This window comes from Mytilus galloprovincialis, chromosome 12 (genome assembly GCF_965363235.1).
Source record: "Mytilus galloprovincialis chromosome 12, xbMytGall1.hap1.1, whole genome shotgun sequence".
NCBI classification, from domain to species: Eukaryota; Metazoa; Mollusca; class Bivalvia; order Mytilida; family Mytilidae; genus Mytilus; species Mytilus galloprovincialis.
This window is the reverse complement of record NC_134849.1, coordinates 33339800-33356091: the sequence shown is the minus strand read 5'-3', so window position 1 is coordinate 33356091 and position 16292 is coordinate 33339800. Positions and strand designations below refer to the sequence as shown.

Sequence of the window (16292 nt, the reverse complement as noted above, 5' to 3'; positions counted from 1 at the left end):
AATTATTTTTATGAATAGTTTGTTATATGATAAGAAACTTGAAATACAGTAGTTTAAGATAAATAGCAGCATATTCCACTGTATTGTAAATATTATACTATATTATGTCAATTAAATTTGTCAGAATTGCATTTTTTGTGTTTTTTCTCAGGAGGCCATTGTATGAAAAATAGGTAACACCGTTTCCATAGCAACCCATCATTTTGGTTATTTTTTTTTTATTGAAAACATTAATGGTAATGTAGTGTGACTACACACAATAAGTTGAAAGAAATTTGAAAAGGTAGTGTGGCCAGCCAGTATTGACATTGTTTGATAATTACAGAGAATTGATATTAAAAACTATAAGTCACCATACGGCCTTTAGCATTGAGCAAAGCTAACGTCATATTATATTAAACAGTTTTATATCGTTTATTTTAACGGAATATTTATCAACAAGGTCATGGTACCTTCCGATGATCGTTTTCAGAAAAGGACGAGACGTTCTTTGACATTTCCTTGCACGGTTCTTAAACTTTCTTCTCAAACACTGGTGACATTTTACAAAGTGTGAGTAGCAGCTGCAAGTTCTTGAATACCGAATAAGGTGGAACATTTATATCTCATATACAGGTGAAGCTGGAATATTGCTACTAAGGTGGGGGAATGTGATCATTACAAAATTAAAACCGTTTCGATTGTCGTAGATTCTGATACCGTATATGTCAAATTCGATGTACAAGTATTAATGTTAAGCAGAGGAAGCCGTGTTTGTTGTTTCTTTCAATTTAGTTCCGTGGAATATCAGAATCGTTTGTATTGTTAATGGAAAGAATATCATTAATATATGTTAATGTGAAATTAAATGACCTGATTCTTTGATCTTTTTGGGGTTTTTTTTACATATTAGTCTGTAAGAACTCCGACTCATATGAACAATAAGAAGACATCGGCAAGGACAGGCGCAAAGGTTCGTTCCCATACCAATGACGGCAATTTCGTTAAAAAATCTAGTTCCAAATTCAACAAATGTGTTGTCAATAAGAAATTCAAGCATACTGATCACTTGTTCCTCTGTGTAGCATGTTTTACCTTTTTGTTCACGATAAACAAAGTTAAACTTATAGCGTATGATCCTATTTTAATGTTAAAAAGCTTTGTGGATTATATATTTCAAACGGTTTTTTTCATTTTTATGAATGATGATATACAGAGGTTAAAAAATGATAGAGATTTAAGATAACAATATCCAGACAATATTGTTAGGAGCTTTTCCCGTAGGAACAACACTATACTTATCGTAAAGAGATAACATACAATTCACTACCTCTTTGTCACTGAGGCAGACTTTGGTCGATCAATCACACAATTTTCAAAGTTTGAATGAGACGTTTTAGCAAGAGATCAATTGTTTTGACCCATTCTGACGGGTTGGAATTCTCTAAAAGAGGGACGAAAGACACTAGAGGAAGTCAAATTCACAAATCGAAAAAAATAACAACTAAACTTAGGACCATGATAAATCACCTTTCGGAGATGTTCGTGTTGAAATATGTTTAGATTCTCAGTTTTACATTGCTAAGGGGGCTGTGCATATAGTCTAGTGGGAACAGTCTCATTGCAAGATCCTGCAAATGCTTGTTTATAGTTTAATTCTTTGAGTGCAATGATTTTGTTGTAACTGTAGGATACAGTAGGAACAGCCTGGTTTTGAAAATAAAGTTGCATTTTAGATGTTACCGCCTTGTGATGAAGATCGTTGCCGATGGTAGTTTCATCAATTCCTCATGATCTATTGGCACACTGAACAGAAGGAATGGCCTCCTTTCCTCATGTACTAGTTGAAACGACAAAAACAGCTACATTTTTCATCACAAATTATACTCATTAGCCTGTATATAAAACAATGTATTTATGCATCATTTGTTCAGTGCATAATCTCTCAAACATTGATTTACAAAACACTCGTAAAAGTATGATTTACGAACAAAGACAATAGTGTTTGAAGCTTTTCCCACAGGAACAACAATAAACTTATCGTAAAGAGATGATAGACAATTCATAGCCTCTTTGTATCTTAACGAGCAGTAAAAAAATAAGGAATAGTTTTAATGTAATGTAACCCTACTGGATGGTGAAGATGCGAACGATTGTCATCAAAGCTGCAAGAGGGCGATCCAGATTTGAAAGACTTTTTTACATTAGGCTGATGTTAATGTGTTTGCCCATGACTACGTTGTTGTCGTAAGGTAGTAAGGTAGTATTAAGTACACTCATTACATTTACATCACTGCAGGATGTACTCGACACATATCTTTATCCTTTAAAGTTAGCATTGCAGCCATACAGCATCGCAGTACCTAGTTGCCTTATCCAGAAATGTTCTCTATCTTTTCAGAAAGGAGTAATTAGTACAGTGTTGTTGGTGTGATGATAAATTATCTCGATGATGCCGGCATTACTTTCAAAGATTATGGTTTGGTTGATTAAAATGGTTATTTTCAACCCTAAATTGAGGATTTTTATTATCAGACCGGAGTCGATTCATCCTTTTTCACAAAGTGTGTCATGTTTCACTAACAAAAAGTAATCCACAAAGTATACTTCATTCCGGAAACGACATTGTCCGTGTAACATTCTAGAGGCTCAAAAGATTTAGTATAACACGTTTTTCAAGTTACGTAATTTGTAAAATCAGGAGTCGTTTACATGTCTTACACCTGCTCTTTTTCTTTTTTTATGTTTACAAGAATAAATGATAGGTGTTGATTCACTTGTAGCAGGTGTATTTAAACAGTCGGAAATATTAACTGAAAATCGTTTTAATTGATAATTATGTTTTTTTGATTTTTAAAGTTGTTATAACATTCTGGTTGAACATCGGTCAAATAAGGGGTATCCCAATGGATGTTCCTTGGAACACACAAATCAAATTCTAAAAGTTGCATTTCTGTAAATATCGATAATGCAATTTCCCAAACAAAAATTATGTTTTCGGCTAAAACTGTAGCACTCATACAATGAAGTTTTTAAAAAAAATTGTTATCCTAGAATGGATTTATTTTTTCAAAGGTAAAATTGTAGGGTTGTGAGGCCTATTTTCAACGTTTATATGCCACGACTTCTAAGAGTTTAAACTTACACTAAAATTCTGTACAACCCCTGCCTAGACTTTAGGTTTCCCATAGATTTCAATTTAATTGATACATATGATAGACTGCACTTCTGACGGAAAATTCGAACAGACTCAAGCCACATAATGTGTCAATATTATTTATTTGATTTTTAAATATTGTGAAAAAAATCCCCTTTGAAATGGTATTATATCAGGCGGAGAAATATACAACACGATGAAATGTACATTACCTGTTGAAACCCGCATTCATAGGAAAAGGAATTCGGAGTATTGACTAAATTTATTAGAAGCAAAAAACATAATAATTTGTTATTGGTTTCAAACAAAACATATAAACAAGTGCAATATGTTTTTCAATAATTTGAAAAAGAAATATGTTTGATTCGTTTTTTATTGGGAAAAAATTATTAGTTTTAAATTAAAGCTAACGAATAATCTTGATATTATAATTGTACATTTACACTCTTTGAAATAAAATATAATAAAAAATGAATTGAACAAAATAATTGTTGATAGTTAAAATTAAATATATAATCGGTAAAATCATGGAATGCTTTGAGGGAGCTGAATTCGAAGTGTCAAGGTTTCATACTTAAAAGTTCAGAGGCAAATCTCGTGCATCTTTCATAAAAATACTAAGTACTTCAACTATTTTATTTTATTACTGAAAATAACATACGTTTGAATACGAGCAAAGAAAAAAAAATAGAATTTTACCGATGCAAAACTACAGGTCCCAGTTTCATCCTAAATATAAAAAAGATGTCTAATAATTGCCAATAAGACATCTCTTCACAAGAAACCGGACAAGTATCACTTACAAAATATGTTAATTATATTAAAACGCAACAAATAATAATTTATTAAAATATGAAAACTTGCAAGAAATTTGTGTTTAAATCATTTTGTTATGACAAGTTGTGGAACTGTTAACGATGAAAAGTTACTAACCCAATAAAAAATGGAAAATGGTATGAGCAAAAATCATATCTTAATTTTGTATACTATTTCGAACCAGCTCGATTAGTGAACATGGTGAAGTGTACAAATTTTTAAATAATATTATTATAATTCTATAGAATCTCCCCCTTTTTAATTGGAAGCATTCACTTTTTTAAAAAATCTTTTTAATATTTTGTAATACCACAAACATACAAAACATAAAACAGAATGAGTTGATTCTATGTTTAACTGCTAAAATTACTAAAAACACTTCCTAAATTTAAAGATCTGTCAAATAAATGTATATTTATATATGTAATATAAGAAATATGATTAAGAAACGACTTTATATCAAGAATAATTCACCAATTATGCTTAAATTCCAGAATTGACTGATTGTCTAAAATCATGTTCGGCAATAGAATTAATCATCAAGATTTCAAGGAATAAGCTTAATGTCTTAATATTTCAGGCAATAACTTAATGCCTAGGCATTAGTTTATTGCATATGATTTAAGTCAAATGCCTAATTTCACTTAGTGCCGCTAACATGTACATTGGAAACAAAAACAGGTTGAAGAGATCGTATGAATAATTGAATACAGTTTCGCAACTTCTATTCAAATATTCATGTGGAAAAGTGTTATCGGGTCAGTTACTTATATGGCATAGAAATATACAGCCAACGCATTTTGACTGCTCAAATAGAACAACTGCAGTATAAATAAAACAAAAAACATACCTCTTCGCTTACGAGGACTACTATTGTATACCTTTAACTACCTATTAAAAACAGATAATGCAGTTCACTGGGGAAAATATGGTAATCATATATATTTGTTTGATTGCCTGTCATGTTTTGAAAACAATAAATACATCAAATCCAAATTCCAAATCGCCTCACAGTGTACATTCATATTTAAAAAAATGATAAGTATTCCAAAATGTTGGACAAAAAATACAAACTGCTACAACTTATGTTTTTGGTTTTTTTTCAAATCAGATCAAACCTTAATTGACAAGAGTTTCCTAATTTTGTTTCTACAGCATTAAGACTCACTTCAGTGTTACCAAACATGAACTCGACTTCCAAATCCTGTATTTGTGAAGGATCGGATATATCAATTGTTGTTTTTCCAATACACGAACATCGATCTTCATCAGTGTATGTCGGAGATTTGTTCTCGCTTGTATATATTATAAAATCTATGGTATCTTTTCCTTTGAATGAACAATAGCTCCTTTTAACTGTAGTTCCTGGCTTTACGTTGGTATCTTTCTTCATGATTATGTCAAAAGCACTTGCACAGTGCGGTGTGCCGTTTATTTCGATGTAGTGCCGTTGGTCGTGAACTTTCGGATTAAATTTTGGGTTATATCTAACCCCATAAGTGACCCGAATTTTACGCGAGTAAACAGCTTCTGAATTGTGACCAAACAGAACGGCACCTTTAAGAGCAGTCAGGCCACTCTCCTCTGGCACAATCACTCTTCGGGATAAAAATGATTTCTTTATTTCTGATTGTACTAATGTGCATTCGGAAAAACCTCCAACTAATAAAATCAATGCAACTGGTTCTAATTCTTCCCGTGTGAACATTTCTTTTAACAATGTTAAAATGTTTCTTATAGTTTTATCAAAAAGCTTTTTAAAAACATCTGCATCAAATCTCATTTTGTCTCCTCTAATTGAGATGGAATTAGCATAAGGCGAAGATAATAGTGCAGTATATAAATCTTTCTTCAGATGCCTTTTGCAGAGTGCATCAAGAGTAGCGTAAGGTATTGACATATTCACTTTTCTTTGCTTAGACGGTGTAATAGTCCTTTTTACCGTTTCAAACTCTCTTATTAAGTCTAAATAAGCTTCGGGTTGCTTTCGTTTCAATGTATGAATAAGAGGTGTCCCAAATATCTTAGCTAACAGCTGTATAAATTCAGCATCGATTGAAGTTCCACCACAATCACCGCCTGTTGCTCTACTGATTTCTGTTAAACAACCTCCAGCTATTTTTTCATGAACTGTTATATCTACTGTGCCACCTAAATACGAAAAACATACATTATGTCATTTCAGTTAACCAAGTACATAGCATTATTTTACAAAATTGCCTAGTAACTGCAACACCACAAAATACAAATGTTATATATATTGGAGCATTTTAGAAAATGAATATAACCCACTTAACGATATTAACTTAATTTTCATATTTTTTTCATCTGTTAATTTTATTCTAAAGATATTTGAACATTTCGTTACCGTATTTCAAATAAGTATATGATATTCTCCTTTGAATAAGTTTCGTATCTTATGACATTTAAGATCATTTTGTTTTCGAAGGTAAAACAGAGTAAAATAGTATGTCGAATGCTTGCCAGTTTGAACCAGTAAATAATTAATAAAAAAATGTCTCCTTCCTGAATTCATATTGAAACTTACTTTCAGTGATTACTACCAGCAGCAATCAAGAATATATTTAAAGTACGATTCAGAATTGGTCATATTATCAAAATTATGTAATATAATTGTAAGATTTACCTAATTTTTGCAAATGAAATGTAAAATGTGTCCTTTTTGCAGTTTATCTAGCCGTAAAAACATTTTTTGTTTTTTTGGTAAAAGTTCGATCGAATAATCTGTCTCTTGTGCTTTTATGTTTGTCAAATAATGTTTCCTGTTTATATGAAATGACAAATATAAACACAAACGAGACAGATAATTTGGTCTAGGTAAAAGTGTGACGTAACACAAAATATTTTTCTGACACGAAGAACTATAGAAACGAAATTAAGATTTCCCCTCGCCAAAAAAACATAATGTTGCAGGATGTGTATAGATAGACAAAAAATATATCAGTCAATTCTCGGGAAACAATTTACGCTAATCGCTGAATAGATAAGCGACTGTAAATATCATTCTCCCGAACCCCTATTTTGTAACAGTGTTGACATAAAGCTTGATATACAAATTGTTTTGTCAACTGTCTATTGTTGAACATGTTGATGACATTTCTAGACATGTTTTCATGGTTTTGTTTCGTTGGGATGATACCTTATTGATATTTATGATTCTTTGCTTTCTATAATGAAGGTTGATTAATATGGAAAATATATGCAATGCTCTGGTTCCTTCAACTTCATTTTCGTCGTCTAAGATTGCAAAGTGATACATTCAGTCATCCTTACATAACAAAGTTAACATGTTTTCGGAAATGTTTATGAAAGCTTATGCATCTATAGCTAATCTTATTGTAATCCAATGGTTATTTACATTGAAATACTCAGAAGTTATCTAGAACTTCGATTTATACGATCTGCGGTAGACATTTTAAATATATGTTGATAATCAAACTAAGACGTTGAGTCCTTTGAACACATCTAAAGCAGAAGCTTTGGGGATATAGTGTTTGGTACACCCTTAATTAAGACGAGCATATTTATAACGCTTTGCATAATTTTATGACGGTTGATTAATTAGGAAGGACCGGGAATTGCCCTTTTACCTGAATTTTCGACGATTTTTAATTGCAAAGTGCCACTTCAAATCCTTCATATATAAATTTCTTTTTATGGTCTTTCATGGTAAAATATATTGATATTTTCTCATGATACGCACATGGCTTATAGTTACACTGAAAGGTGGCCCAGAGGTAAACATATTAAAAAAAAAACTTTAGTATTACTTCACTTTTTTACTGACTTCATCTTTTTAAATTTGGCCTGGAATTTAATAAAAAAAAAAAATTGGAGTCCATTATTTTTTATATACTTTTTATATACGAGGATCACGGGAATTGACTATAGCTTGTGTTGTCTCCTACCTCACGTTTGACCCATTTTAACCATGATTAACGCTCTTTATGTAATCGAATAATCACTTTAATCACTTAATTGCAAAGTGCCACTTCAAATCCTTCATATATAAATTTCTTTTTATGGTCTTTCATGGTAAAATATATTGATATTTCCCATGATACGCACATGGCTAATAGTTACGCTGAAAGGTGGCCCAGAGGTAAACATATTCAAAACAAAACTTTAGTATCACTTCACATTTTTACGGACTTCCTTTTTTTAAATTTGGTCTGGAATTCAATAAAAAGAAATTAGAGTTCAGTATTTTTTATATACTTTTTATATACGAGGATCACGGGAATTGACTATAGCTTGTATGGTCTCCTACCTCACGTTTGACCCATTTTGACCATGATTAAAACTCTTTATGTAATTGAATAATTACCTTTTTTTTTACTTTCGATTACTTTTAAGTAGAAAATTTGAATACCAAACTGACTGTAATAGCCAGTAAGATATTAGATAATGAATATTCTAACATGACGTTCTCCAAAACTTTCAGTACACACCCGTGGTAAATTTGCATATATTGTTTGTGTTGTTTCAATCATACTCCCACGTCATATGTATTTTTATGAATAAGCTACCCGACGTCATGGAACGATGACGTAGGAATAAATGCTTTTACGGAATAATGCATATATTGTAAAACTTTAAATCAACACAGCAAGGTAACGTAAACAACGGATGTTAAAATGTGTTGTTAGCCTTTTTTTAACAAATATGTAAAATTTAATTTAAAATTCATCCAAACATATCAAAATACGTTACTGCAAATAGTTTCACTTAACCATGCTTTTTCATGTCAATGTAAATATAAAATTAACGGTACCAATTTTCTTGCACCAGATGCGCATTTCGACAATACATGTCTCTTCAGTAATGCTCGTAGCCAAAATAACAACAATATATGGTCACCGTACGGCCCTCCACGATTTCACAAATGTAAATCAATTAAACAAGATAACTAACGGTCTGATTCATATGCCAAACAATTCACAGAAAACTAATATGATATACGGCAATTGCTTATTTACAAGCTCCTGGAGACAGACAAATAAATAAAGTGGCGGAGTGAAACATTTCACCCTATTCTGAACAGTGATGTAATAGTAAAGTATAAGAACAAACTGTAAACAAGGAATCATTAAAAAGCGGAAAAAAACTAACAGAGACACAAAAGTCACAAAGTACAGATGTGAGAGTAATAGCAGTTACTTAAATTCAAATAACAACTACTAAAAGTCATGCGTATAATTTAAAAATAATCTTAACTGGTTCTAATTGACAAACTGATGAAATATTATATACACCACATAACCATATACATATATGGTACAAATACAACTTGCTCGACAAATATTGCATAAATGTGTCTTTGAATTATTTTTATTTTAATTAGAAACTGATAGGAAATTGAAGTATCTATAACAAAAAATACATTTTTAAGAAAGTTTTTAGAATAACCGGCTGTCGGTTATGCAGATATGTATTTCTCATTGCTATCAAAATCAGGAAACAGACATCTTCGCGATTTTTTTCCAATCGAATTTCCTGTTTCATATACATTTCTCGTCAGTAATTTGTGATTTCCGTGTGAATCTTTTATAAATTTACATCATACCAGTGTATGCTTTGTACAGGAAATAATTAAGAAACACTTTAACAGACAATAAAGATACTTACCTAATTTTTTATACGCCATCTTTGAATGACCGTGAATCGAATTACGGTCGTCAGCTTTACCCCAGTGATGTAAAACAAGTGATTTGCAAACGTGTACAGAATATTTTTATCTGTTTTACATATTGCATCCGCCGTGTAACGATTGCCGGATTCAGTTTGAAAACCTTTTCTACAAATTTTCCATAATACTCATGCAAAAGGCTGTAAATAATCGACAATTCTTCTCTCACTACGTGTATATTTGAAGTTTTGTAAAATAACAATTACCTTGTTGTTGTGTAAACTCATTTTAAATCTATGGAAGTAATAATAGTCATCTTGCTTTCCATCCATTACCAAGTCTGCATACCTGTTTTCCGCTTCATAACCAAAGGAGTCAAAGTCTTTATTGGAATTGAGCAGGATGCAGGTTGGGGTTTTCAGAGACAAAAGTTGTCTACCACCGGCGTTCCACGCTTGGTTAGCATGTATCTTTAGTGGGTCCGTTTTATAGGTATCCCTCATGGAAAAGGCGTATCCAGAATAGGTTGTCCCAAAGTCACTAGCTGCCACCAGCAAGTAATCTCTGCCTTTTTTAGCCATTACAATATAATTAGTATATAATTAACACTGACGGTTTTGGTTGAAACGTCAAATGAAGATCTACAAAACAAATCTACAAATGTACTTATAGCTAGCGAAGGAAAATCAAAGGTTTAGTTCTACTTGAATTTCCATTCACTTCATTTCATCCTACAAGTAAGATTCCTTGGCATTTCAATTTAAAAATATTTCATTGACTTATGACTTTACAGTTTCATCAACCCCTTTCTCCCCAACTCACCATAGATGAAACGTTTGCTTTTAGTTCGGCTCTAAAAATATCAACAATCAGTACAATCAAGAATTGTTTTCTACGCACATCACCATTCAGTTTAGATTCAGAAAGTGATGACTACTTTGAAGTGTTTTCTAACTTTTTCATTGTTAAATGGTAAAGCTTGAGTGCTGGTATCTAAGTCCATTTTCATCGCAGCATACTTGGCGGAGTATGCATTTCATTAATCAGAAAAAGCTAGGGTACCAGGGATAATAGTAAGTTTTAGTGTTGAAAGTCAGACATGGTAATTGATCAGTGTACACATATGAACCATTTAAACCTCTTGATTATCAACGCCCCTAGTTGAAGTAGAAGGCACCTTGTCGAGCTCTAAATTTCAGTGTTTTAAAAAGTTTAGTGATCATTGTATATAAACTATTTAGACTAATACCCATTGTTCGTAAAAGATTATCAAAATAAGCATCATTCGTATAGATTTTATTTTAATATGACTATAGATTATACCCCGGGTTGCTGCTTTCTTGCAATAAATCCTACACAGCGTGAAGACACAATGAAGAAGATGAAATTAAGAACCTTTGTATTTTTGAACTGCTTATGTTCAAGGTCACTGGATACTTTTTTTAAATGTTTTCTAGATGCATGTAAGTTCTGGTGGGTTTTTTTTCAATTATTGGAATAAAACTTATTCTGCTGGAAGACACATGATAGGAGTATATATTTTATACATGTAAATAATAATAAGTTATAGTTTATTTTCATGATATTGGTGTGATGAATCTACTCGGAAGTTTTTACTAGTAGATTTCGATATTGGAATTTAGGAGAGAACAATTTGAAGTAAATGGAATTTGCTTTCAGTATCCAATGTATCAGCGAATATTGTTTGATACGGTTAAGTCAGACTCACTAGTATTTCTTTTTTTTTGGGGGGGGGGTCGTTTTGTACACCAGATGAGGATCCATTATTTTGATAGGTGGTCAATCATGTCTTTTTTTTTGTAGTGATTAATACATAAAGAAAGTCTATGAATTTATCGTAAATGTGTGTGCATTAATTTAGCTCCATAACAGGGAATCCGGCGCCCTGTCCCTATATCCGCCAACCTAATAACAATAACAAGAATTAATTGTGCTTTTATTGGGATTCGATTTTTATCTTTATGTTTTTAATTGCTTAGCAACAATTACTTGCATTTTACTTAAAATATGTCGTTGCAGTTGTACTTTGACTGATCGTTATGTTGAATTGGTAAGTATCTGTTTAGCTGATATAATTCGTGTAAGTATGCTGTTGATATATCAAGGAATCTTTTTTCGCCAATGTGTGATAGCTATGCGTGATTAATTGATACTTAATTTAACTTACCGATAGTTTATTTTCAACCTTTTAGCATCTGTACAGGGAAGTATAAAATACGTCATCAATGTAATCTCTTTTTATTGGATGGAAAATACAAGCATATATTTAATTCTTGTTCATTCATATTGCATTTTATCATTCAACAAAATTTAATCAGCTCCACAATCTATTTAAAAATAGTTTCGTTCTGTTATATTAATATTTACACTGCGCAATCAAACTCCTTTATCTAAATATGCAAATAATCGTAATTTACCTTTAAGTTAATATCATGGGTTGGGTATACTGATAAACACTCTGTACACACATATAACACAGATAAAAAGAGAGATAGCAATCATCTAAGGTGCAAAAGAATTGTTTTCAATTTCTTCTGCAAGATAATTAAATTTATGAAGAGGCAAATTACAAAGTAAAATAAACACATCTAGACAAGTCAATTTCAACATTTTATACAGGGGATACACATTACTTTTTTTTTGTTTACTAAATACTCAAAATTCGTGTAATTGAAAATAATATGCCAGAATGTATTATATTTCTCTTATTCTTTAATAAATGTTGTCATTTAAGTTTATTTCTTGAATATATCTGTTAAAGAGAATACATAATGTAAGAGGAAAGAGCTTCTCTACAAAAATATAATAAATCCACAGTTACTGTTTTGTTAAAGCATTTCTAATATTTATCTCAACATACCTTATTTAAGAGTCTTGCTCATTTAAAAAAAAACGAAGTCAAAAGAAATGTTACTCTTCCTTATCTCAGTTTATAAATTTTCATCGTAATTGAACATGATAGAAATCAAATTAACAAATATAACAAGCTTATAATTGCGTACGCCAAACCGTTAAAACTCTTTTACATTTCAATATAATAATAGTTTTTAAAACAAAATCTATTTAGTTAAACCTGCAAATAAAAAGAAGTCCTTCGAAACTTTGAAATACCTTTCAAAGGAATGGTGTCATAAAATACAATCACGGTTATGTTCTTTTCCGTCAACTCCAACGAAAACAAAATATTTATAAATAAAAAACCAAACACTATTTGGGATATCAGGTTGCCTTGATAGTACAATTAAGCATGTTTATTCATTTTATTTACAATATATGAATATTTGTCTGCACGCCCGTAGCCGCTGCCTCAACATATCATTTTCCAATTATACACAATCTACAAAAGAAATATCCTTGTTAACGATCTTTTCAAGCATGTATAATCTGAAAAAAACACCCATATCAATCATAAGCATGAACACATCAATTTACACTATTGACAAAATAAAAAGTGGGTGGGTGGCTGGGGTCAAATGACCAGACTGAACTGTCCGAAATGCAAGCGTGGAATGACACATAATTACACACAGATTTACAGTTACAATTCTTTCGGCTTATATTAGCTCGTGAAATACTCATTACTCTAGAGTATACCTTCAACCGGTATATCTAGTCATGTGACAAATGTCACAACAAATACACGTGTTCTTTATAACATTGATAAATACATATATATACTTTTTTAAAGACAATAACAGAAGACGCGCATTAAATTTATGAGTATATGTTTTTCAAGTATATATACTCCTTTTCCTTGTAATCTTTAATAACATTTTGATTTAGGTTGCATATAATTGATACAACTTTCTTATTAGCCGGTCAACACTGGATTTGTGAGTTAGAAAATCGCACGGACAGGTTCGTTCGACTTAAGTTAATCTTTATTGATAATTGAATTAGAGTATCAGTTTTCCTGACTAGCCGTGGACATATGCCTTCCTGCACATATAAACAACCGGTCGCGCAATAAAGGGAATAGTTTTGAAAGTGGCCCTTAAAATCAATCAGGAATGTGTCACTTCTTTGCATAACTTATAAAATTGAACTACTGAAGTTTTTACCGGTGTCTTCCGTTTGCTTCATAATGTTTGATGTTTTTGCATGGCTAACGAAACATTTGATCTTGATAAATTTTGCCACTCCTCCACAATTGAATATTGGTTTTTTTTTTGGTCAATTGTATTGGCGTAAAAAAATATTGACCGAAGCAAATCTTGTAAGAAACTCGTTACATCAAAAGTGGAGGTAGCATCAACGCTTTTACAACCCTATAGAATAAGGCTAATGCCGCTACAAGGCAGCACTCGCACCCGCAAAGTGGAAAGGGATTGATATAAGTTGCAAAACTTGTTTCCAAATCCACTATAAATAAATATGTTTAAATTAAACTATAAAAATAGTTATTCACTTTCTATGGTACAATATGACATTAGAAGTCATATATAAAGTTGTCTGTTAGCTTTCTTTGCATCGTTTCGACGTATCGTGTATAACATTTGCAGTTTATAATGGATTAAATTGTCTAAGGGAGTTTGTTATAAGCCCAGTGGCAAAGCTTGCATTGCTTGCATGTATGCTCAGATGTTTAAGTATCCACACAATATATATATTTGGTGTCACGATATCACAGTAGCATGGGTTCGAATCCCGGAGAGGGAAGAACCAAAAATTTGCTTTCGATCTAACATTGTTGGGTTGATGTTTAGACGAGTTGTATATACATTATGTACACAGCCATGTATCACCATCATTGATGGCGATCCGATGGATACATCTTTTGTAGAGTTGTCACTGACTAGCGGACAATATTTTAGATGGGGAGGGTTGGCATCACGCTAACATGTTTAACCCCGCCACATTATGTATGTATGTGGTTGTCCCAAATCAGGAACATGTAATTCAGTGGTTGTTGTTTGTTCATTTGTTACATATTTGTTTTTCGTTCATTTTTCTAAATAAATAAGGCCGTTAGTTTTCTCGTTTGAATTGTTTTACATTGTCATTTCGGGACCTTTTATAGCTGACTATGCAATATGGGCTTTGCTCAATGTTGAAGGACGTACGGTGATTTATAGTTGTTTATGTCTGTGTCATTTTCGTGTCTTGTGGAGAGTTGTCTCATTGGCAATTATATTACATCTTCTTTTTTATAATTAATTTATAAAACCAAGTGATTTCGAATAACTGAAACACAATAAAACAACAAGTAAGCGAACACCATTAATATGTATACCACTTTTTCTGTCATCCATTTTTAAGGTCTTATAAAAAAAAAAGTATATTGTTCGACTGGTATTTCATTTTTCATTTGTTTCGATATTTCAATATTTCTTACAAAAAACATAATCAGTTATGCATGATAAAGACAATCATCATGAGCATCCTTTTTCGTATTTCGATATCCACTCGGTTCTTCTCTTTTTCTTCCTACAGTGCCGCTCCCAGTTCATTGGTCAACACACCACGTCAAAGTGACAAAAAACTGAGAACATGCTTTGACGCTTCTTGCATTAACTATGATGATAACAAACACCATGAGCAAAGTCTACTTCCTTGTGGTCGTTTCCGTTAGAAAACATAAGATTAGACGATTTAAACCGTTTAAATATTTATGCAACTCAAATTTATTGGGGTGTAAAAGCGTTGACCGAAGTCCATTTCGTATGTACCGCGAAAGCACTTCATTTTAAAAAATGTACGCACGATCAATGCTGTGACAACCCTATAGAATTAATAAAAGAAGTATTCAATTCTCATAATTACATTGTTTTAAAACACGATTTATATCAAGTTTTTCTACAATTTTATGTGCTTTTTATCGTGGAAGCTCGTGTCATCGTGAATGTTGCATTTTAAAACTTGGGAGTTGGAGTTATAAAATCTTTGTATTGTTCTACCTTAAACGCCTCACTTTTAGGCAAAAATTTTACAAGGCTTACCGAAGACTTATCATGAAGAGATAGAAGAATTCATGCAACGCTTAGCAGATCATACTTTTCATATAAAAGAATATTGTATTGATAGCGCTAAAATGATTCAGAAATGGCAAACTATTTTTGGTGACGAAGGATATCATTTGTTGTCCAAAAACTACTCAACTGTTATTATAGATGTTCTTAATTCCGGAATGTTGTGCACGAAGTTTCGTCCAAAACCAGGACTAACAGATGTGTTCACCCCGAATGACGTAAAGAAATATGGTCAGAAACTGCAAACCCTGACCAAAAGACAAGTTGTTTGAAAGACAGATTATCCCCATTTACTCATTACTTCAAATATAGATGCAATTGTAATTGCCTTTTTGAAGAAGGATTATGCTACGATAGAACATTGTGTTGTTACTTGAAATGTTGTATGTTCATTGCTTGTTTATGTCTGTGTGACAAAATGGTTTCCCTTTCCAATTATTTATATAGTAAAGTGACTTCTTGTTGTCAATGTAATCTTTCAGTAACACATGACAAATATGAAGAAATATATGACGTATAATTTTTGGGGGGATTTTGATTTTTTTTTAAATTGTCAAATTATTTGTTTGTTAATTTTAAGGGGAAGGTACTGGCAGATGTATAACTAATAAGATGTGATCGGTACAGTGTATGTGTTGGCGAATATAAAATCGTGCCTCTTTTACTATAGAATTATTGTATGGACTTTTTCATAGTGGTC

General features: G+C 31.8%; 2 protein-coding genes and 1 long non-coding RNA gene across 3 annotated transcripts in view; all 3 read right to left on the bottom strand.

The window, feature by feature from the left end:
• The window catches only part of LOC143055587 (heat shock 70 kDa protein 12B-like), a 61633-nt gene extending 51338 nt beyond the window's left edge, over positions 1-10295 (bottom strand). The window contains exon 1 of the mRNA XM_076228746.1: positions 9869-10295. Within this exon, the coding sequence (XP_076084861.1) occupies positions 9869-10183 (315 nt within the window). The 5' untranslated portion in view covers positions 10184-10295. The remainder of the gene's footprint in view (positions 1-9868) is intronic.
• LOC143055597 (uncharacterized) overlaps positions 1-16292 on the bottom strand; it is a 445604-nt gene that overhangs the window by 256134 nt on the left and 173178 nt on the right. The window lies entirely within an intron of this gene.
• The window catches only part of LOC143055588 (uncharacterized), an 86082-nt gene that overhangs the window by 59005 nt on the left and 10785 nt on the right, over positions 1-16292 (bottom strand). The window lies entirely within an intron of this gene.